This window comes from Pseudophryne corroboree, chromosome 2 (genome assembly GCF_028390025.1).
Source record: "Pseudophryne corroboree isolate aPseCor3 chromosome 2, aPseCor3.hap2, whole genome shotgun sequence".
Lineage (NCBI taxonomy): Eukaryota > Metazoa > Chordata > Amphibia > Anura > Myobatrachidae > Pseudophryne > Pseudophryne corroboree.
The window spans coordinates 52,130,672-52,152,883 of NC_086445.1; the positions used below are offsets into that span (position 1 = coordinate 52,130,672).

The 22,212-nt window shown below is 47.4% G+C and overlaps 1 protein-coding gene across 3 annotated transcripts in view; it reads left to right on the forward strand.

Annotated features, from left to right (window-relative positions):
• NARS2 (asparaginyl-tRNA synthetase 2, mitochondrial) overlaps positions 1 to 21,799 on the forward strand; it is an 83,204-nt gene extending 61,405 nt beyond the window's left edge. For all 3 annotated transcript variants that reach the window (XM_063951315.1, XM_063951311.1, XM_063951312.1), the window contains exons 12-15: positions 2,218 to 2,355; positions 13,843 to 13,940; positions 19,596 to 19,622; positions 21,462 to 21,799. In XM_063951315.1, the coding sequence (XP_063807385.1) occupies positions 2,218 to 2,355; positions 13,843 to 13,940; positions 19,596 to 19,622; positions 21,462 to 21,606 (408 nt within the window). In that variant the 3' untranslated portion in view covers positions 21,607 to 21,799. The remainder of the gene's footprint in view (positions 1 to 2,217; positions 2,356 to 13,842; positions 13,941 to 19,595; positions 19,623 to 21,461) is intronic.
• The last annotated feature ends 413 nt before the right edge of the window (positions 21,800 to 22,212 follow it).

Sequence of the window (22,212 nt, forward strand, 5' to 3'; positions counted from 1 at the left end):
ATATATAACAAAATATAGCTCAGGTTTTATTCTCAGTCTGGCAATGCCAGGTGTCTGGTGCATGAGAGGTTTGGCGCAAGCGTGACCCACACTACAGCGTGCAAGATCTAGTGTTCACGCTAGGCTGTTATAGCAGGGCGCCGCGCCCTGCCCAATTTTTTAAAGGTAAAATCCGCCCTGCCCTTTCTGCGGCGCCCTGCTAGAACAGTCGCCCGCTTCCTGCCCTCCCAGCGTGTAAAGATGCCGTGCGCATGCGCGCGGCATCCATTCACGCTGTGAGAGAGCTTGGGGGAAGCCCAGCACCTCCGTAGGTGCTGGGCACGCCCCCAACAGTGACGCCGCCGGGCGCCCACGCCACCTGTTTTAACGTCTGTGGGCTGAACCGCCTACATTTGTTGCACAAAATGACCACACCCCCTATTTTGCGTGGCCACACCCCTCAGTCCGGCACCCTGCCCTGCCCAAATGCTAGAGTGAACACTACAATCATACATTCCCCGTGCTGCAGTCATATAATTATAATTTTTTTTCTATGTAAAATGTATTCAGTAGCTTATGGGCCCGATTCTGAGTCTTGCATCTAGCACATGGGTGTATCTGTAATTGATGCATGGGGTGCAGTGCAGCACCATTTTTCCAAGATTGGCGCACGCACGTAGGCTGTTCACGGGCGCCGTCCTCTAATTTAGCAAGGTTTTTTCAGACCGCCATATATACCACAGCGAACATACTTACCATTACCACTCGTACTCCATGTTAGTCCCTGTCCGTGAAATGGGTGTTTAGGCCCCGATTCGGCTATGGACGCAACGTCAGACCAAGTGGAGCACTTTTTTTGCACCGCACATGTGGCACGGTGGGCTTGCAGTGGCGGATGCAGTGATGATTTATTTGCAAAATTGTCTGTGGGCGTCTGTTGGTGGTAATGGGGAAGGGGGGCACCGAAATGCAGGCATGCATGTGGCAACCGCTTAGGGTTGTGTCGCAGCTTGCAACTGCAATCGCATATGCAGTTATAATGGTTCCGGCGTCTTATTTACCACAGCCATGCTTGACCAATGTATGTCTAATGGTTGCATGTCTGTCCACACGCGATCTGAGATGCCACCCGGAGGCTGCAACATATGCATATTTATATACAACCGCTCCTTACGCAATCGCAGTCACAGTTTCTTTATCAGGCACATTAGTGTCACCTTAAAAAAATACTTGCACATTGCCAATTGCGCTGCTCATCTGGGAGAGGGTCCAAGAATGAGGTCCAGCCAAGAGCAAAATCACCTGCTGAACCTCTCACCAGAGCCTGTCATTCCCTGATTCCTGCACACGTCCGTCCTATACTCCTATAGCGCTGAGTGCGGGTACATCTCTTCCAACACTCCCAAGGCCCAGGCCCAATGCTCCATCCGGACTTAGGGGTCTATTTACTAAGCCTTGGATGGAGATAAAGTACCAGCCAATCAGCTCCTAACTGTCATTTTGCAAACCCAGCCTGTGACCTACTGTAGCAGTTAGGAGCTGATTGGCTGGTACTTGATCTCCGTCCACTTTATCTCCACCCAAGGCTTAGTAAATAGACCCCTTAGTGTTCACGCTAGGCTGTTTTAGCAGGGCGCCGCACCCTGGACGAGGAAAAATGTGCCCTGCCCTTTACCGGCACCCTGCTCGGTGCCTATCTGCTGCATTTATAGACCCATGTACACGGCATCTATTCACAATACGGGGAGAGCTTGGGGGAAGCCTACCACTCCGTAAGTGCTGGGCACGCCCCCAAGATGTGACGCCGAAGGGACTGCACCGCCATAATAGTGATGTTGGAGGGGATGTACCCCCCCCCCCCCTCTCGGTTGGCCAAGCCCCTTTTTCGGCAGTGCTATGCCCACAACGTAGCGCCCTGCTCACATCCTGGCGGGAACACTAAGTCTGCATTATATAAAAGTGACTGGGTTTTTGTTTGTCATGCTTTATGCAGTTTTCAGACAACTTTGGACACCGTTGTAGCCAAAGCAGCGAGTGCAGCTGAAATAAACCGCTCTGCATGAAAGTGTAAAAACCTGGCTGAAGAGCACAGAAGAAAACCCATCACTAATGGTCGCAGGACAGCCACACACATTAGAGTAATACAGTGAGAGTTACACTTGGAGTGCTGAGGCCTCCGCTCCTGTGACCTGAAGGATTACTGTATGTGTAATACCGGGCCTGTTCTCCTCCGTGCAGTGGGGATGTGATCTGCAGACGGAACACGAGAAATACCTGGTCAGACATTGTGGGGATGTTCCTGTGTTCGTCACCGACTACCCGTATGACCTGAAGCCATTTTACATGCGGGACAACGAGGATGGACCTCAGCACACGGTGAGTGGATATTCACGAGCTGCGTCACTTATTTACACCCTGGGGGATATGTGCGAATACGTTATAATAATATTAGTATTATAATAAAAACTCCACAATGCTTTTACTAATAACATTTCTTTTTTTATATAACAAGTGGCAAGCCTTAGAGCAGCCACTCCCACTGCGCTCAGGTGATATGCGAAGCCGGGTAACATGCGCAGATGGACCAGGTCTTCCAATGATGCGGTATCACCGTGCAGCTGAATTTTACCGACCTTCTCCAATCATATTTCATTAATAAATTGTGGTGGTATAAGACTTTAAGGGAGGTCTGTCAAGCATTGGAGAGAGATAAAGTACCAACCAATCAGCTCTTGACATTTTTCAAACACAGCCAGTAACAGGGCAGTGAGTATCTGATTGGTTGGTGCGTTCTCTCTCCAAGGCTTGACGGATCTCCCTTAAACCTTCTAACACCACAATCTTCTAATCCAATATCATTGAAGCAGGACAGTCATTCTGGATACTTCTCCCTCTTAAAGAGAACAGAGTTTCTACCGCTATGATCTTTGCTGTCGCCACTGAATAATAAGCAGATGCCTCTATTAGCTTTGTGTTTGTGAGTCTTAATTACAGTAAAAGTAATGTTGTATTTATTATAGGCAGTGCCCCAGCCAATACAGTTATCTGTCCCTATTTTCATAACGCGGTCAATTTACTAGAGTGTGAGTTTTAATTAGAAGTGGAGCTGGTGCCCACAGCAACCAATCAGATTCCAGCGATTATCTTCTAGATGGTGCTAGATGAATACTAAATAGAATTGAATTGGTTGCTGTGGGCAACATCACCACTTGTAATAATAGTTCACACTTTAGTGAATTTACCCCAACGTGTTTATTTCTTACTCTTGGGAGCACCACACATGATTACATGTAAATATGGACTGTTCATGAAGTGACACAATATCTTTAGTTCACTATAAGTGGAACTTGTTCGACTGTCCAGCCCCCTTTCCTCTGTAATAAACGGATGCAAATGACAATTGACCATTTGCTCCCAAACACAGGAAAACAGTAAAAAAAAAATGGCCATTCAGACAAATTGGTTAAATCCATTTGATTTAACCAATTTATCCGAACGACCGTTTTTTCCCGGATTTTGGGAGCAAATGGTCAATTGTCATTTGCTCCCATACATTACTAGATTTGTGTTCCAACCAGCCAGATTGGACAGATAATCTTATACGGCGGGATGTCGGCCAATGTCAGAGGTTTGTTTTTAAATGGGCGGTCACTTTGAAAAACCCTTTGTGATTGGGCCGCATCCCACACCTCCATTACATCCCGCCGATAGTGTGTATCCAGGCCTTCCATCCCAGACTGTCTCTGAGGCTCCTTACGAAATGCTTTATCCCTGCCTGACTGTTACAGTAGTAACATCCCTCTGCTGCCTATTCCTCCGCCAGTTATCTGCTCAGTACATATTATCCTCTCGCCTCCTTGGCGTTTATGTACCATCTGTTATCTGCAGCTATCAAATTCTTTAGCAAGTTACAAATGAGTCACAGCCAGTGTTTTACAGCTCCGTTCCTCATAAACTTATCAGATTAGCTGGGAGAGTTCAGTCCCTTAAGAACGTCCACGTGACGCGTTTGTTTAAGTTCAGTAAAATATTTTGGGCTGTCCCTATTATCTGTCTAAGGCTTCCTGCGAGTTGTGTCCCTGCCACGGATACTGTGCTGACTTCACTCCTCCCTTTAAGCATTTGATGATAGTAATTAGGTTTATACAGTGTATTCAGCCCACATCTGCCTCCCGCCGATCCTGTGATGCTAATCCTGTTACGTCCGTAACTAAGAAATGATGGATTGCGTCACCGTACCTTTCCTAGCACTGTGCGCCTTTATGCACGCACGTGAAGGGAACGTATTAATAAGCTGCTTCTTCACGCCATTCAGTTTCCCTCCTTCATCTGTTACTCACCTGGCGCTTTTCATTTTTCTCTGACGTCCTAGTGGATGCTGGGGACTCCGTAAGGACCATGGGGAATAGCGGCTCCGCAGGAGACTGGGCACAAAAGTAAAGCTTTAGGACTACCTGGTGTGCACTGGCTCCTCCCCCTATGACCCTCCTCCAAGCCTCAGTTAGATTTTTGTGCCTGAACGAGAAGGGTGCACACTAGGTGGCTCTCCTGAGCTGCTTAGTGAAAAGTTTAGTTTTAGGTTTTTTATTTTCAGTGAGACCTGCTGGCAACAGGCTCACTGCATCGAGGGACTAAGGGGAGAAGAAGCGAACTCACCTGCGTGCAGAGTGGATTGGGCTTCTTAGGCTACTGGACATTAGCTCCAGAGGGATCGAACACAGGCCCAGCCTCGGAGTCCGGTCCCAGAGCCGCGCCGCCGGCCCCCTTACAGAGCCAGAAGCAAGAAGAGGTCCGGAAAATCGGCGGCAGAAGACATCCTGTCTTCACCAAGGTAGCGCACAGCACTGCAGCTGTGCGCCATTGCTCCTCAGCACACTTCACACTTCGGTCACTGAGGGTGCAGGGCGCTAGGGGGGGGCGCCCAGAGCAGCAATAAAAACACCTTGGCTGGCGAAAATACATCACATATAGCCCCCAGGGCTATATGGATGAATTTTAACCCCTGCCAGAATCCATAAAAAAGCAGGAGAAAAGTCCGCGAAAAAGGGGCGGAGCCTATCTCCTCAGCACACTGGCGCCATTTTCCCTCACAGCTCCGTTGGAGGGAAGCTCCCCTGGCTCTCCCCTGCAGTCACTACACTACAGAAAGGGTTAAAAAAGAGAGGGGGGCACTAATTAGGCACAGTATTAACAATACAGCAGCTATAAGGGGAAAAACACTTATATAAGGTTATCCCTGTATATATATAGCGCTCTGGTGTGTGCTGGCAAACTCTCCCTCTGTCTCCCCAAAGGGCTAGTGGGGTCCTGTCCTCTATCAGAGCATTCCCTGTGTGTGTGCTGTGTGTCGGTACGTTTGTGTCGACATGTATGAGGAGGAAAATGATGTGGAGGCGGAGCAAATTGCCTGTAATAGGGATGTCACCCCCTAGGGGGTCGACACCTGAGTGGGTGAACTGTTGGAAGGAATTAACAGTGTCAGCTCTTTACAAAAGACAGTGGTTGACATGAGACAGCCGGCTACTCAGCTTGTGCCTGTCCAGACGTCTCATAGGCCGTCAGGGGCTCTAAAGCGCCCGTTACCTCAGATGGCAGATACAGACGCCGACACGGATACTGACTCCAGTGTCGACGGTGAAGAGACAAATGTGACTTCCAGTAGGGCCACACGTTACATGATTGAGGCAATGAAAAATGTTTTACACATTTCTGATAATACGAGTACCACCAAAAGGGGTATTATGTTCGGTGAGGAAAAACTACCTGTAGTTTTCCTGAATCTGAGAAATTAAATGAGGTGTGTGATGAAGCGTGGGTTTCCCCCGATAAAAACTGATAATTTCTAAAAAGTTATTGGCATTATATCCTTTCCCGCCAGAGGTTAGGGTGCGTTGGGAAACACCCCCTAGGGTGGATAAAGCGCTCACACGCTTGTCAAAACAAGGGCTCTACCCTCTCCTGAGATGGCCGCCCTTAAGGATCCTGCTGATAGAAAGCAGGAGGGTATCCTAAAATGTATTTACACACATACTGGTGTTATACTGCGACCAGCAATCGCCTCAGCCTGGATGTGCAGTGCTGGGTTGGCGTGGTCGGATTCCCTGACTGAAAATATTGATACCCTAGATAGGGACAGTATATTATTGCCTATAGAGCATTTAAAAGATGCATTTCTATATATGCGTGATGCACAGCGGAATATTTGCCGACTGGCATCAAGAGTAAGTGCGTTGTCCATTTCTGCCAGAAGAGGGTTATGGACACGACAGTGGTCAGGTGATGCGGATTCCAAACGGCATATGGAAGTATTGCCTTATAAAGGGGAGGAGTTATTTGGGGTCGGTCTTTCAGACCTGGTGGCCACGGCAACAGCTGGGAAATCCACGTTTTTACCCCAGGTCGCCTCTCAACATAAGAAGACGCCGTATTATCAGGCGCAGTCCTTTCGTTCCCATAAGGACAAGCGGGCAAAAGGTTCCTCATTTCTGCCCCGTGACAGAGGGAGAGGAAAAAGGCTGCAGAAATCAGCCAGTTCCCAGGAACAGAAGCCCTCTCCCGCCTCTGCCAAGCCCTCAGCATGACGCTGGGGCTTTACAAGCGGACTCAGGCTAGGTGGGGGCCCGTCTCAAGAATTTCAGCGCGCAGTGGGCTCACTCGCAAGTAGACCCCTGGATCCTTCAGGTGGTATCTCAGGGGTACAAATTGGAATTCGAGACGTCTCCCCCTCGCCGTTTCCTAAAGTCGGCTTTACCGACGTCTCCCTCCGACAGGGAGGCAGTTTTGGAAGCCATTCACAAGCTGTATTCCCAGCAGGTGATAATCAAGGTACCCCTCCTGCAACAGGGAAAGGGGTATTATTCCACACTGTTGTGGTACCGAAGCCGGACGGCTCGGTGAGACCGATTTTAAATCTAAAATCTTTGAACACTTACATACAGAAGTTCAAATTCAAGATGGAGTCACTCAGAGCAGTGATTGCGAACCTGGAAGAAGGGGACTACATGGTGTCTCTGGACATCAAGGATGCTTACCTTCATGTCCCAATTTACCCTTCTCACCAAGGGTACCTCAGGTTTGTGGTACAGAACTGTCACTATCAGTTTCAGACACTGCCGTTTGGATGGTCCACGGCACCCCGGGTCTTTACCAAGGTAATGGCCGAAATGATGATACTCCTTCGAAGGAAGGGAGTTTTAGTTATCCCTTACTTGGACGATCTCCTGATAAGGGTAAGATCCAGAGAACAGTTGGAGGTCGGTGTAGCACTATCTCAGGTAGTGTTGCGGCAGCACGGTTGGATTCTCAATATTCCAAAATCGCAGCTGGTTCCGACGACTCGTCTTCTGTTCCTAGGGATGATCCTGGACACAGTCCAGAAAAAGGTGTTTCTCCCGGAGGAGAAAGCCAGGGAGTTATCCGAGCTAGTCAGGAACCGCCTAAAACCGAGCCAAGTCTCAGTGCATCAATGCACAAGGGTTCTGGGTAAAATGGTGGCTTCCTACGAAGCAATCCCATTCGGCAGATTCCACGCAAGAACTTTCCAGTGGGACCTGCTGGACAAATGGTCCGGGTCGCATCTTCAGATGCATCAGCGGATAACCCTGTCACCAAGGACAAGGGTGTCCCTCCTGTGGTGGTTGCAGAGTGCTCATCTTCTAGAGGGCCGCAGATTCGGCATTCAGGACTGGGTCCTGGTGACCACGGATGCCAGCCTGCGAGGCTGGGGAGCAGTCAAACAGGGAAGGAATTTCCAGGGCTTATGGTCAAGCCTGGAGACATCACTTCACATAAATATCCTGAAGCTAAGGGCCATTTACAATGCTCTAAGCTTAGCAAGACCTCTGCTTCAAGGTCAGCCGGTGTTGATCCAGTCGGACAACATCACGGCAGTCACCCACGTAAACAGACAGGGTGGCACAAGAAGCAGGAGGGCAATGGCAGAAGCTGCAAGGATTCTTCGCTGTGCGGAAAATCATGTGATAGCACTGTCAGCAGTATTCATTTCGGGAGTGGACAACTGGGAAGCAGACTTCCTCAGCAGACACGACCTCCACCCGGGAGAGTGGGGACTTCACCCAGAAGTCTTGCACATGATTATAAACCGTTGGGAAAAACTCGACAGGTATTGCGCCAGGTCAAGGGACCCTCAGGCAATAGCTGTAGACGCTCTGGTAACACCGTGGGTGTACCAGTCAGTGTATGTGTTCCCTCCTCTGCCTCTCATACCCAAGGTACTGAGATTGATAAGATGGAGAGGAGTAAGCACTATATTCGTGGCTCCGGATTGGCCAAGAAGGACTTGGTAACCGGAACTTCAAGAGATGCTCACGGAGGATCCGTGGCCTCTACCTCTAAGAAGGGACCTGCTCCAGCAAGGACCCTGTCTGTTCCAAGACTTACCGCGGCTGCGTTTGACGGCATGGCGGTTGAACGCCGGATCCTGAAGGAAAAAAGGCATTCCGGATGAAGTCATCCCTATCCTGATCAAAGCCAGGAAGGATGTAACCGCAAAACATTATCACCGCATTTGGCGAAAATATGTTGCGTGGTGCGAGGCCAGTAAGGCCCGACGGAGGAAATTCAACTGGGTCGATTCCTACATTTCCTGCAAACAGGAGTGTCTATGGGCCTGAAATTGGGGTCCATTAAGGTTCAAATTTCGGCCCTGTCAATTTTCTTCCAAAAAGAACTAGCTTCAGTCCCTGAAGTTCAGACGTTTGTAAAAGGGGTACTGCATATACAGCCTCCTTTTGTGCCTCCAGTGGCACCTTGGGATCTCAATGTAGTTTTTGGGTTCCAAAAGTCACATTGGTTTGAACCACTTAAATCTGTGGAGTTAAAATATCTCACATGGAAAGTGGTCATGCTGTTGGCCCTGGCCTGGGCCAGGCGCGTGTCAGAATTGGCGGCTTTATCCTGTAAAAGCCCTTATCTGATTTTCCATTCGGACAGGGCGGAATTGAGGACTCGTCCTCAGTTTCTCCCTAAGGTGGTTTTCAGCGTTTCACCTGAACCAACCTATTGTGGTGCCTGCGGCTACTAGGGACTTGGAGGACTCCAAGTTGCTAGACGTTGTCAGGGCCCTGAAAATATATGTTTCCAGGACGGCTGGAGTCAGAAAATCTGACTCGCTGTTTATCCTGTATGCACCCAACAAGCTGGGTGCTCCTGCTTCTAAGCAGACTATTGCTCGTTGGATTTGTAGTACAATTCAGCTTGCACATTCTGTGGCAGGCCTGCCACAGCCAAAAATCTGTAAATGCCCACTCCACAAGGAAGGTGGGCTCATCTTGGGCGGCTGCCCGAGGGGTCTCGGCTTTACAACTTTGCCGAGCAGCTACTTGGTCAGGAGCAAATACGTTTGTAAAATTCTACAAATTTGATACCCTGGCTGAGGAGGACCTGGAGTTCTCTCATTTGGTGCTGCAGAGTCATCCGCACTCTCCCGCCCGTTTGGGAGCTTTGGTATAATCCCCATGGTCCTTACGGAGTCCCCAGCATCCACTAGGACGTCAGAGAAAATAAGAATTTACTTACCGATAATTCTATTTCTCGTAGTCCGTAGTGGATGCTGGGCGCCCATCCCAAGTGCGGATTGTCTGCAATACTTGTACATAGTTATTGTTACCAAAAATCGGGTTATTGCTGTAGTGAGCCATCTTTTCTAGAGGCTCCTCTGTTATCATGCTGTTAACTGGGTTTAGATCACAAGTTATACGGTGTGATTGGTGTGGCTGGTATGAGTCTTACCCGGGATTCAAAATCCTTCCTTATTGTGTACGCTCGTCCGGGCACAGTATCCTAACTGAGGCTTGGAGGAGGGTCATAGGGGGAGGAGCCAGTGCACACCAGGTAGTCCTAAAGCTTTACTTTTGTGCCCAGTCTCCTGCGGAGCCGCTATTCCCCATGGTCCTTACGGAGTCCCCAGCATCCACTACGGACTACGAGAAATAGAATTATCGGTAAGTAAATTCTTATTTTTCCTATTTATGAACTTTTGTGTTAGACTTGCTCTTTATGCCGGATGTAATGCAGTCTGACACGGCTGAGCTCCAAGATTCCAGCCAAACCTTTACAGGTTTTTTTTTTTTAAAGCGGCAATCAATGTAAATGATTGCCGCTTTAAAAAAAAAATCGTACAAGTTTAGCCGGAATCTCAGAGCTCAGCCGTCTGGAGCGCAATCCCTGTAAACTCCACAATTTTCTGAAAAACTTTTATAGGTTTTATTAACCCCTTCAGTGGTTTGCCCAGAAATCTTCCGGAGTTGCCAGCGCAGACAGCACTGGCAAACCCTGAAGATTTCCGGGCATACTACTGACTGATTCCCCGGGGACAGCAGTGCAGCATGCACGGCAGCCGGGAATCAGTATACTCCATTATGGAGTTCAGCCCGTCCCCTGGACTCCTATTGGCCGGGCAGCGGGCTTAGCCGTAAAATGGCTTATGCTGATTCCTGGGCGCCCAGCGCTGGGGCTGGCGATCCCCGCGGGCGCTCGTCAGGCGATTACCTCGCCCTGCCCCATCAGTCGCCCCCCCCCCCCCCTTGCAGCCACCCCCCCTCCGCTCCCACTTGAATTTAAAAACACCCCCCCCCCCCCCCCCCCAGGGTGTGTTTTTAAATTCAGAACTTGCCACTGAAGGGGGTTAACTTTGTTGCTGAGCCTGTGTTGGTGCTGCCCATTTTCCAATATAAAAAATCAGTGATTATGTATTCAGCCCCCGCACGATTTATACTTTGCTTTTTATTCGGAAGACTTTCCGTTTCCTGATAATGGTATTAGATACATATTTCTCCTCAAACGGCAAAATCAATTAATTCAAAATAGCCCAAACATGCTTTTTTATTGGAACTGACCGAATGTGCGTATTGTTCTGTCTCTCCACCAGCAAAAATGCTATGTGGCTTCGGCTTTTATCCACCTTGCCAATAACAACAATGATCCGGATTCTATACATAGGTTATTAGTTTGCCAGGACTGGGTGGGGCTTTATGACATCATCATGATGCCCTGTCGCAGTTATGTCTCCAAACTCTGCTACTTCCCGAATTTGAATAAAGTAACTATATGGGTGGACTTTTATATATTATTCCCCCCACCATCACCACCATAACCAGTTAAATCCTTGCAGTGCTAAGGATGAGTCCCACTCATCCTTAGCAGTGGAGTGGTTAAAACACAACTAAAGTTACAATACGATCATGATTTCCTAAATGCCCCATTACCTGTATGTTAGATATATCTGTTTTATTCAATACCCCGAAGTCCAATATTACCCCTTATCTTGGTGGGAGGCAATGTAGTTCTCGTAAATGGGCTGCTAGCATCACCGTGATGTCTGGCTGTGCACATGACCGCTTATAGCAAGGAATCTTTGACCATGTATCGGTTATACCCAGTGCAGCATAACCCGCCCCCAGTGTATTAGCACTAGTCTCTGTATATCTATCAACCATATTATGAATGATCGCTCCCACTGACCCCTCTCCACATTCCTCCCCCCCATGTGACAGCACTGATCTATCTTCCCTGGCTACACAGTTATAAGCATTTATGGCCATTTAACAAATTTCCCCCCAGCACAGCCCCCACCCCATATCTCCCAGCCCCCTCTTCTCACCGCGGTAGAGTCAGTAGAGAAATTGCCCAATTCTCCTTTTTCCAACATCAGCTCCTCTCACGCATAAACCCCGGCTTTAGCACGCCATGTCCCCGGGATACGGAGCACGGTTTGAAGCTGGGGTTTCAGATTATTCCCAGGTTGTCTCCATTCACACCAGATCCGGGTCTTCCGTCAGACAGTGTATGTTGGATGGAATGTCCAAGCGCCACTGTGCCCGCAAATCCGCACCTTTTAGGCGTGGCCTGGCTTATGTTATTCACACTACAGCCGACCCGGGAATAACCCTGGTACCGAGCAGGGACACAGACCCAGGATTCCGACATGGGTCAGTTTTGTGTACACACAGCCGAGACCCTGGTAGATGCATGTGCACAGGCAAATACCCGGTAATTTAGGCTATGGGGGGTATTCAATTAGTGCAGTTTTTTCGACTGGTTGAAAAAATGGCACTAATTCGATACAGGGTATTCAATTGCGGGCATTTTCGCCCATTTTTTAATCCATTTTTTGCCTATGCTGTTTCACTTTTTTTTTTTTTTTCGAATCGGCATGCGAATTCGCCAAAACATGTGTATCCGCACCAATACATGTGGTTTTTCGCCAGTGCTGGATTTTTTGACCAGTCAAAAAAACGGCACAGGCATTGAATAGGTCAAATGTAAATTTGACCTAAAAATGGGCAAAAAGTGCAGTTTTTTTCGACTGATCGAAAAAACGGCACTAATTGAATACCCCTCTATGTCTTAATATCAGCCAGCTTAGTACCTTTCCTGGGGTGCCTGCTCTGTGGTGGCCTAAGCCTTCTAATTATAACCTAGCTACCTAGTACTCTTATACCCCACCCTTCCTACACTGACACCAACCTCAGTGTTGTTATGGGCCAAAGTGTTGTCCATTGTTGTTCTATTTTTTTTTGGGGGGGGAGTGGGGGTGCATAGTGGTCTGCATGGACACCCCCAGGGTTGATAAGATGATCCGCAGGTTCGATAAGCCCCAGGAAGTCAATAGAGTTGATAACTAAACTTTTGGGTGCGAAAGTTGACAATCTCAGAATAAAGAACATTTTCTGCGTGGCAGTCAAAAAGTTGGATACCCCCTGATTCCAGATCCGGATACTGGGGATCTGGGCAGCAGTCGTCACCCCCGGGAATGCGTGTACTAGAAGTGGGTGGCATTAGTAAGAGTGGAAGGCCTGCTGTGATGTGGAGATTAGCAAAGCAACGTTTCAGCACAGCTGAAAGCTAAAAAGCACAAAAGATCACATAGAGGCTTCTTATACACACACGTCCTGTGATTAATGACGTCCCTCCGCTGCCCACTCATCTCGCAGAGAGTCTGACGGTAAAGTAATGAGCTACTTACATTTATTTTCACTTTTACTATAATTGCCCATTAATCCATTTCACATCTGTTGATTCAAGTAATCGGCTGCAGTTTGTGTATTTATTAGAGCCCCCTGCTGATCGTTCATCAGTTGCAGCATTAATGCAACACTGCGGTTCTGACTGAAACTACTTGTCTCTGTATGTAGCGTTATGGCGCTCCAACAGTCTGGGGGCTCATCTTTTTTTTTGTTAATGATTCATTTTGCTGGGAGTGGCCGTATTTAAGACAATAAAGTAATTTGGTTTATCTCGTCCTAATTGGCCTGAAGTATATGTTCACTAAATTTTCGTTGCCGTATATTCTGTGGCTGTACTGTTCATTGAGACCTTACAATACCGGTGCAAAGTTTGTCCAGCAGCCCCTTTGTCGGCGGAACCAATGTCCAGTCTGTCAGGTCACCCAGTGGCATCACTAAGGCATGAGGCGCATTCAGTAATGTTTCACAAAATGGCTGCCTCCATGTGTGCTGCTAGCAGGCATATGCAACAGTGAAGACTGCGCTTGAGTCACCAGGCTCCCATAACGCCACCTTTATGAATAAAGACATTATGGAAGTCCTAAAAAGGCTTTGTTTATAAATGACTGCTATGAAGGCAGTTGATGTATTGTTTTTGCATTGTCTATTGCATATGGGATGGACTCTCCAAAAAGTAATGGCAATCCGCAGTGGGCAACTTCAAATTGATGAAGCTTTATTTGACGTATTCTCATTCAGAGAGCAGCGTATACAACTTCCTACCACATAAACGCCACAAAAACAGTGTCCCCGCTAGAGGGTGAATCCGGGTGTTCTCTCCTCTTGTGGCTGGCTGTTGTCCCCGTAGATCTCACTGTGCATTCTGTCTCCACTCCAGGTGGCTGCTGTGGACTTGCTCGTTCCTGGGATTGGAGAACTGTTTGGAGGGAGCTTGAGAGAAGAGAGACATCACATCCTGCAGTCACGTCTGAAAACGTAATGTTTACTGCTTCACTGTTTTTTTTTTTTTAACCTGTTGATGCTTGCATTTATTTGTGTGTTTTTTGTTTCCTCACTAGAGGAACAGTTGGGGTTCCACCACTGAGGCAGTTCCACGTCAGTCACCTGTATATCCGTGAGCGACTGAGCCTGAATCTGTATATGAAGTGCTATGATGCAGTGGGCGTGGCTTATTTTTACACCCAGTTCCATTGGACTTCATACAGTATACCCAGACTGAGTCGCACACAGATATACTAGTGTTGTATATCACATTGCAGTCTCGGGAAGCAGTTTTGTTTCACTGCGTTGATACTAAGAGACACGTTCGCAGAAAAAAATGGCCCTTGGCCCGGCTGACTCCTGCCTGACGTCTTGAGTTGCATGACCTATATCTTGTAGGCAGGGGCATTTTAACAGAGAAGGTGGCCCGTGTGCAGACTCTGGATTGGCCTCCTCCATTCCATGGCGCAGTAGGCTCCGGCATTGTGGCAGAGTCTACTGCACATTCGCAGGTTTCCGGAAACATGGGTTCCGCCATGTTCCGGAGACTGATTTCACTACTGCACATATGTGGCGGCCATTTTAGCTGTGATTTTTGCCATGGCTGCAGCACACGATGCTGGACTCTGGAAAGGTAAGTATTAAAACATAAGTGCAGTGTGGGCCTCTCTGGACCCAGAGGCCCGTGTGCACCGCACACAATGCACCCGTTATAGTAACGCCAATGTCTGTAGGTACCGTATCTCAGACATTATTGATTTGATCCATCGCGTTTTCCTGTCATGAATAGATAATGACATTTTAGTGACCAAAATGCTGTATTTTCTGCAAATTTATTAGGATCCTTAAAACTCTTTAACAGCACAATAAAAAGAGGTTTGATTGCTCTTCTGCGATCACGGCACCTAGTTATAGCCAACTGGATAAAATACATGCCATGAGGTAAGTGTAAACCTTGTTATGGCCTCTGACCTCTGTAAAAGTAGCTTCTTGAAAACACAGGTTACTGTATGCCATTATAAATAATCTCATTGTGAAGGCAGGGAACAATTACTAAATACCTTCCCAAACAACAGTTACTTTATCTTTTGGGCTTGGTTTAGTCCATTTATCCAGGATGGTGAAGGGCCTATTTTTATGTGGAGGCCTGCATCCGCCCCATTGTTATTCTGGCCCTGACTAGAATTATATGTGTATTTGTGAGATACTCCCCTCCCAGTGAGGCATGTATAGGCTTTTCTCCATGCAAGCAGGAGAATGTTGCATTTTTGACACCTATAGTTCTGAGCGATCTGATTGGACAGTGGCCCACCCATCCACTTAGTGCTTTCAGCGGTTTCGGTTTCAAATTTCCCTGGCATCCCGCGGTAGAAGAATCTTCCTGTGTCCATGCACAAGCGGTGTAAGGGGGTAAGAGGGGGGGGGGGCTATATGGAGGCCACGTATCTATGTTCTTGGAAACATACCCCCCAAACACAGCTAACCATGGTCTTCACTTACAGCAGGACCCCCATTTCCTATAGGACGGGGGATGCTTTCCATCACTCAGCTGCCCCAAGGTCTTAAACGTGTAATTGTAGGGACTTCTATCTTAGATCTGGCACTGGATATGTAAATATAGGATATTCCAAGGAAGTATAGTGTACTGTGAGTGGTAATGGAGGTAGCCCCACAAATCTGATGACACATCTGGTTAAAGGAGTGTTCCTCAGCAAAGATTGGGAGCAGATGGAGAGGGATTGTCCGAGGGTCGAGTTTCCAGAGCAGCGAGCAAGTTCTTTACCGGGGCTTATGGTCAGGGCAGGCGGCAGTCTACAAGTAGTCCGTATCCCAAACAAATGGTCAGGGCTGGCAGAGGTCAAACAAAAGTTCAAATTGAGATTCTTTGAGCCAAAATCTGGAGGATCATTCATGTTAATCTGACCCCATTACCACCATCAGTTCTGCGAGTTCATGTTTATTGTCCTTTGTCCTCTAAATTTAGAACAATCTCACATGGGACTTTAGGAAACCTCTCTTAATTACAAATCTGTGCCTCCCAACCTATCTTCTCTCATGAAATGTATCCAGAAATATCCTGCTAAGTGCCTGGCAGTCGTTTGCTAATACAGTCCTTGTGCAGCGAATACTCTGAGTAACGCGTGATGCTCGTCATCTGGCCCTGATTTGGGAAGCTAATAAACATTAATGCATTAAATTTACTGAGCTCGAGACAAAAATAGCAGCGAGGCGTCATGGCTGAGTGCTCCGGCGGTGACCAGGCTGTAGGCCGCAACGTGCTAGGGAGTTGGAGACTAGGTGAGGACGTCTAGACGTTGCAGCTGGGAGTGAACACTTGATGAAAATCAAGGTATTGTCTCCCCATGAGGACACCTGCTTAAGAACAGGTGTTACATTGCTGTCAACTTCCATCCAACAGGTTTTATGCAGTAGGGCAGAGAACCTAAATGTGTTTAAGTACAGGGTCTACTATCTAGTTACAGTTATCCAGATAGTACCAATCGCTAGAATGGAAGAATGGAATTACTGCTGCTATTAGGAAAATGTCATAGACACTGACACCAACCAGGGGGGTTTAAATTCAGATTCAAATCTGCCCTTCTTTTTTGTGCAAATTGAGTTTTGCCGCGGAATTGGGCGCATTAGCGGTACAGAGATACGTCTCTGCATTTTCCATGGAATGACTTTCTCCGCTGTGTTTGTAAATTTGCGATTCGTCTGCATTTTACAGCCTATGAAGAGAGCTGGCAAAACTGCAGTCAGTCCAATCTGCCGTTTTATGGGGATGGGGTAGAGTATTGTTCGTACTACGGAACGCGGCAATATTTTGAGGAAAAGGTTTGCTCATCTCTACCCAAGTACCAAGCTTTGCGGGCAATACCTATATGTCTGGTTTAAAAAAAATATGTAGTTGCCCAGATAGATACTTATTTATTAAACTAGTGTAGCTGGGTACGCTCTGAGCGATATATCGAGGATACATCAGCCGTTCAAACGTCGGCAGCTGTCTACCCCAATTTGTCTGTGAAAGACCAAGTTAACAGCCATATTGTGTCGGCCATGCGGCACAGCCAGTTGGGCGATATAGCTACAGATATATCGGTGCACAAGGGCGGTTGTACACTTGCTGCAGGTACCGCCGGTGACTGACCTCTCAACTAGGCTGGTACATTTAAATACTCACCCAGTTGTCTGGTCAATCACGACACATCGGACATACGATTGGTAAGTATGTTTGCACTTGCCAACCGTCAGGTCGTGTGTACCCAGCATTACTCTGGAATTGTTCTTGATAGTCTGACAGCTGTCATTGTCACATTGGCTTGTATATTAGCTTTGTGAATTACTGACAAATACACCCACATGTCAGACAGCACCGCGCTGTTACGTGTTTTCTTCTTCCGCTCAGTGGGCATTACAGAGAGTCTGATGCATTTTGTACGACCCATTCTGTGTTGGGTGCATATGCAAGTTAGCAAATACGGCTCTTCCCCTTGCATGTACCAGATTCCAACGTCAGTTTGCAAATAGCCTCCGGGTTTGGGTACCCGCAAGTCAGCTCCCTCCAGGCAGGTAGTATAACGTCTATAGTGGCCATTTCGGCCACAGTTGGTGTCTACACGCCCTTACTGTGCTTTGGTCATTTCTACACCGCCCCTGCGCATGTCAACTTGCCTCTCCAACCCCTGTCCCGGGCGACGTTGTCCTTATTTGCAGATGGTAACATCTGAGCTAGTAGAATTTTATGTTTTTAAAGCCTGAGAGAGATATAGTGAAGAAGTTTCTCATAGCAACCAATCGTTTATCTAGCACAGTTTATGTTTGGTCCATCTACCCTTAAGTGAAGACCTGGGTTATGGTTTTGAGATGGGTTTAAAGCTTTGGGTAGGTTCATGTTTAGGCCAATGCTACAGAGATTAAACCGTAAGAACCAAGACTAAGTTGAAGTTGTATTTAGTCTCTTTTTCATCTTCTGCTTTTTGTTGGAACCCAGGCACATTAGGATCGCCCAGGTCAAGTCATTCCTTGGAGATGATGTTTGAAACAAGGGGTCTCCAGTGTAATCCTATGAGACAGGAGGCTGAGATATGTGCCCCTTTAGGATCTCTGTCATCCAGCGCCACTAGTAGAAAGTATTAGCGCTCTGTGGAGCAGACATATTAACCTGGAGAAGAGATAAAGAAGTGATAAGTGCAAGGTGATAGCACACCAGCCAATCATTATTGATTTGAAAAATGACAGTTAGGAGCTGATTGGCTGGTGCTTTATCACCTTCCACTTATCACTGCTTATCACTTCTCCAGGTTTAATACATCTGCCCCTGTGTTCCTTTAGGCCAAGCCTTAATGCTGCTTTAACAAAAATGGTTTAATTTCAGCTGTGCCAGTGACAAGACCTTTTGTCCTGATTTTTTTGATGAGGTTCTCAAAAAGGAATTTTTACCATTCTTCCTAATCCACCACTCTAACACACACCCATGCGGGGTAATAATAAATACAGGCATGAAGCCCGGAAGTGCCGGCCATTGTACCACAGACCTTGATGATCGGAGCGTTACAGATTGTAATGCGGACAGCTGTATGGTGACTCCTCTACCCCGAGCTGCCCCGTGTTACTGTTATGTGGTGGCAGAATACAGCGCCAGGTCCAGTAATGTAACCTTAGACAGGTTACCCGTTACATGCAAGTGATGGGCACCAGGCTTTGTCCGGACGGTTGCTGGCGTTAGCACATGCCAGCCAGTGATGTCATAGATTAAAACAGATTCTACAGAACCTGTTTAATTCATTTGGAATGTGTTATGATGGGCTTACTAGGATACGGAGGTTACCAGCAGTTCAGTCCTCCACTTGGCAGCCGGCGTTATCCTACCAGTCTGTCTTCTCTCCTGTAATCTGCATACAACCATTACTACGTCCTACAACTATTCTCAGAATTCTGCAGGTCTCTTATTTCTCTTTACTGAGGAATCTCAAGTGCAGAATTTACTCTTAACTTGTTCCACACTGGTATCGCTTAGAGGCCTGATTCAGAAACACCTGCAGCTGTGTATGTTGGCAGCCGCCCGTCCGCGACTTTATGTAAATGACTATTCAAGGTCCTTCCCTGGTCTACATCCGTGTGTGCCAATGTGCACGGACTGAGACACCCGCTGTCAGCGTCCACTATATCCGGCGTCGGCAGTGCTTCCCCCCTCTGCATCAGGCACAGAGTCTGTACTCAGGAGAATATGTCGGAGACATACTGTAGCCATGTTATCCCCCTCTGCAGGTTCTGTCCAGTCCAGGGCTTGCCTCTGCCACATGATGGCCTGTACACTGTTGCAGAGACATAGGTTACCTAGTGGGAAAGGTGCAGGACACCATAGGCGGAATTTCTAAGGTCTAGTAGAACGGGAACATACATGATTTACATGGGGACCATTCCACCTATTTTGATACATGGGTGTAATAATCACGTATGTGGTATATAGGAATCCTGACATAGTAAAGGCTACAAATGACGCTGCTCAGTGAGTAACCAGTGTGAATAGAAAGGAGGACCGTTAGGGAATAGGATTGTTATATATTGTTATACTTCATTGCACAATATCTCTGGCTGGGGGAATTCCAGTCCTAACTAATCTTTATGTTCTCTCCTTCCTTACAGGCTGGGGCTGGATCACACATACCAGTGGTAAGCAGCGATCCCTACGCTTTATATCGCCTGACAGAGCCTCTGCAGGGGAACCTTTACCTGTTTCTCACTATGTCTTAGTAGTGTGTGCAGAACTTCTCAGAAAGTAGGGATCACCTCGGAGGGCAATGTGAATGATCGGATTCATGCTGAGATGCACCTTCCTAGAGTTACACACGAACATGCAAGTGGTATTTGGGCAGTTATAATGGGATCTGGTCGGGATCCCGGCAACCAAAATACCAACACCAGAATCGCTATACCACTCGGAATGCTGACACCGGCATCCCAACTAGAGTCACAACCCCACTGCCGGAATCCTGAACGAGCATGGAGGTGGGGGGGGATTAGGTTTAGGCACCGCCGAGGATGGTTAGGGTTAGGCTGTGGTGTTGGGGGAGGGTTAGGTTTAAGCTATGGGGAGTGGGGGGAGTTAGGTTTAGGCATCACTGAGGACGGTTAGGGTTAGGCTGTCTGGAGGAGGGTTAGGTTTAAGCTGCTATGAGGTGGGTGTTAGGTTTAGACTACGGAGGAGGGGGGGGGGTTAGGTTTAGGCGCCACCGGGGACGGTTAGGGTTAGGCTGCTAGAAGGGAGGGTTAGTGTTGGGGGGCCATTGTAGGAAGGTAAGTATACTTACCTTCCCCATGTCAGGATGCTGCGTTCAGTATTCTGACTGCCGGCATATCAATCCCAAGCCGTTATAATAACCCTGTTCTAGAGGACACATCACAACGCTGGCTACAGAGCCCAGAAAATACTAAGCGACTCCACCTGCGTTTCCAAAGTCCTGTTTAAAAGAGAACGTTGCTCAAAAAATAATTATCCCTAATCAAAATCATTACAACAAATACTACAAAGTAATGGGATAACTGCTTGAAATAGGATTTCTGCATGAAATTGTCTGTTGAATCCACACATACAGAATGCTGCAATTTGACAGCTGGTCTGCGCTGGATCCTCCTTAGTGACAGATCTGTTACATGGAAACAAACTATGTGCTGCGTTGGCTGTTTCTGTGATGTACATTCTTTGGGAATGAAAGATGGTGATAACTGGGGAGTGTGAGGAACAGCAGCTGCAGAACCGTTTGCTTCTGAACATTTGCGCATAAATCCCAAAATGGTGGTTGGTCACATGACGCAAGCGCATTCCCCAGAAGACACTCCCCATGCCTGTCTCCACTGAACTAGTCCGCACTAGTATTCATGAGGCCTGACTAGTATTCATGAGGCCTGACTAGTATTCATGAGGCCTAACAAGTATTCATGAGGCCTGACTAGTATTCATGAGACTGTTGCTTTTAGTGCAGTGATAGGTTACAATTTGCCAAAGTATTTAATTCTACAAATGCCATATATATGCTCAGGTAACGGATGCACGTTAAGGGTTTCCCATGTATTGAGCATCTTATAGGCCTGAAAAGTTTATTGTAGCCGGTTTATGTGAAATAGCTTTCTACTTCTTGTTATATCCTTGGTGAAACCTTTATCCCCTGTAATTGCTGTGCACTGCTGTGGTAAGGGCAGTGAAGGGGAAACGCCTGTCTGCTTTGTGAGATACAGCTGCTAATATCATCCTTCAATATAGAGGATTCAGCAATTCCTTATAAGATTATGTCCGATGAAGCAGTGATTGTGAGGAAGCGCACATCAGATGTTACCTCATAAAGCACAATGCCGGGAGTCACGTGAGCCATTAGCGGAGTCACTATCTGCGTAGGAAGCACGGCGGCCATGATACAGGAGCATCTGCCTCTTCTTCTTATCTCCTAACAGATATTACATATACAGGCTGTAGTGTGGGATCTGCGGCTTTCACATTTCTCCCTCTCTAATTAGGTATCTAGATTTACGCAAATACGGGACTGTTCCGCACGGCGGTTTCGGCATGGGATTCGAGCGCTTCCTGCAATGCATTCTGGGAGTGGACAACATCAAGGATGTCATCCCATTTCCGCGATTTCCCTATTCTTGTCTGTTATGAGACTGCTCCCCGGACACTGGGATGTGATAGCGCTGTAATGAGATGTGATCATTGCAGCACTGACGGCCTGTCAGCCGCACAAACGTCTCAGTGTAAATGTTATTGCTGCAGTGGGGCCGGTCGCCCAGGAGGGACGGAACTGGAGCGCACTTAAAGAGGCGTTATAATAAAATCTACATTTCTTTTAAAAACACCACATGTCTGTGACGCTTTATTTGTGTCTCGTCGTGACCATGGCAATTACAACTCGGGACGCCTTTTGTTGTCATGTGGGAGTGTTTTGTTTTTTTTCCCAAAGGGGGGGGGGGGGGGGTTGTGTGGTTTTAGAATATCGGAATTAACAAACATATTTTTGAATCAGTTTTATTATGCAAAATTAGAGAAAATATACCTTTCTTTTACGGATCGTTTGACCATGGTCTCAGCGCCTTGAATTGTATCTCCGACTAGTCCGTGTAGCCTGTAGCGAATCAGATCATCAGAATTGGCCAATCCTTTATCAGTGTTCAGCTCAGATTATTATTTTTATTTTTTTCAATGGTCGGCACAGTTGCATAGTGGGTCAGTATTACTGCCGCCCAGCACTGAGGCCATGAGTTCAATTGC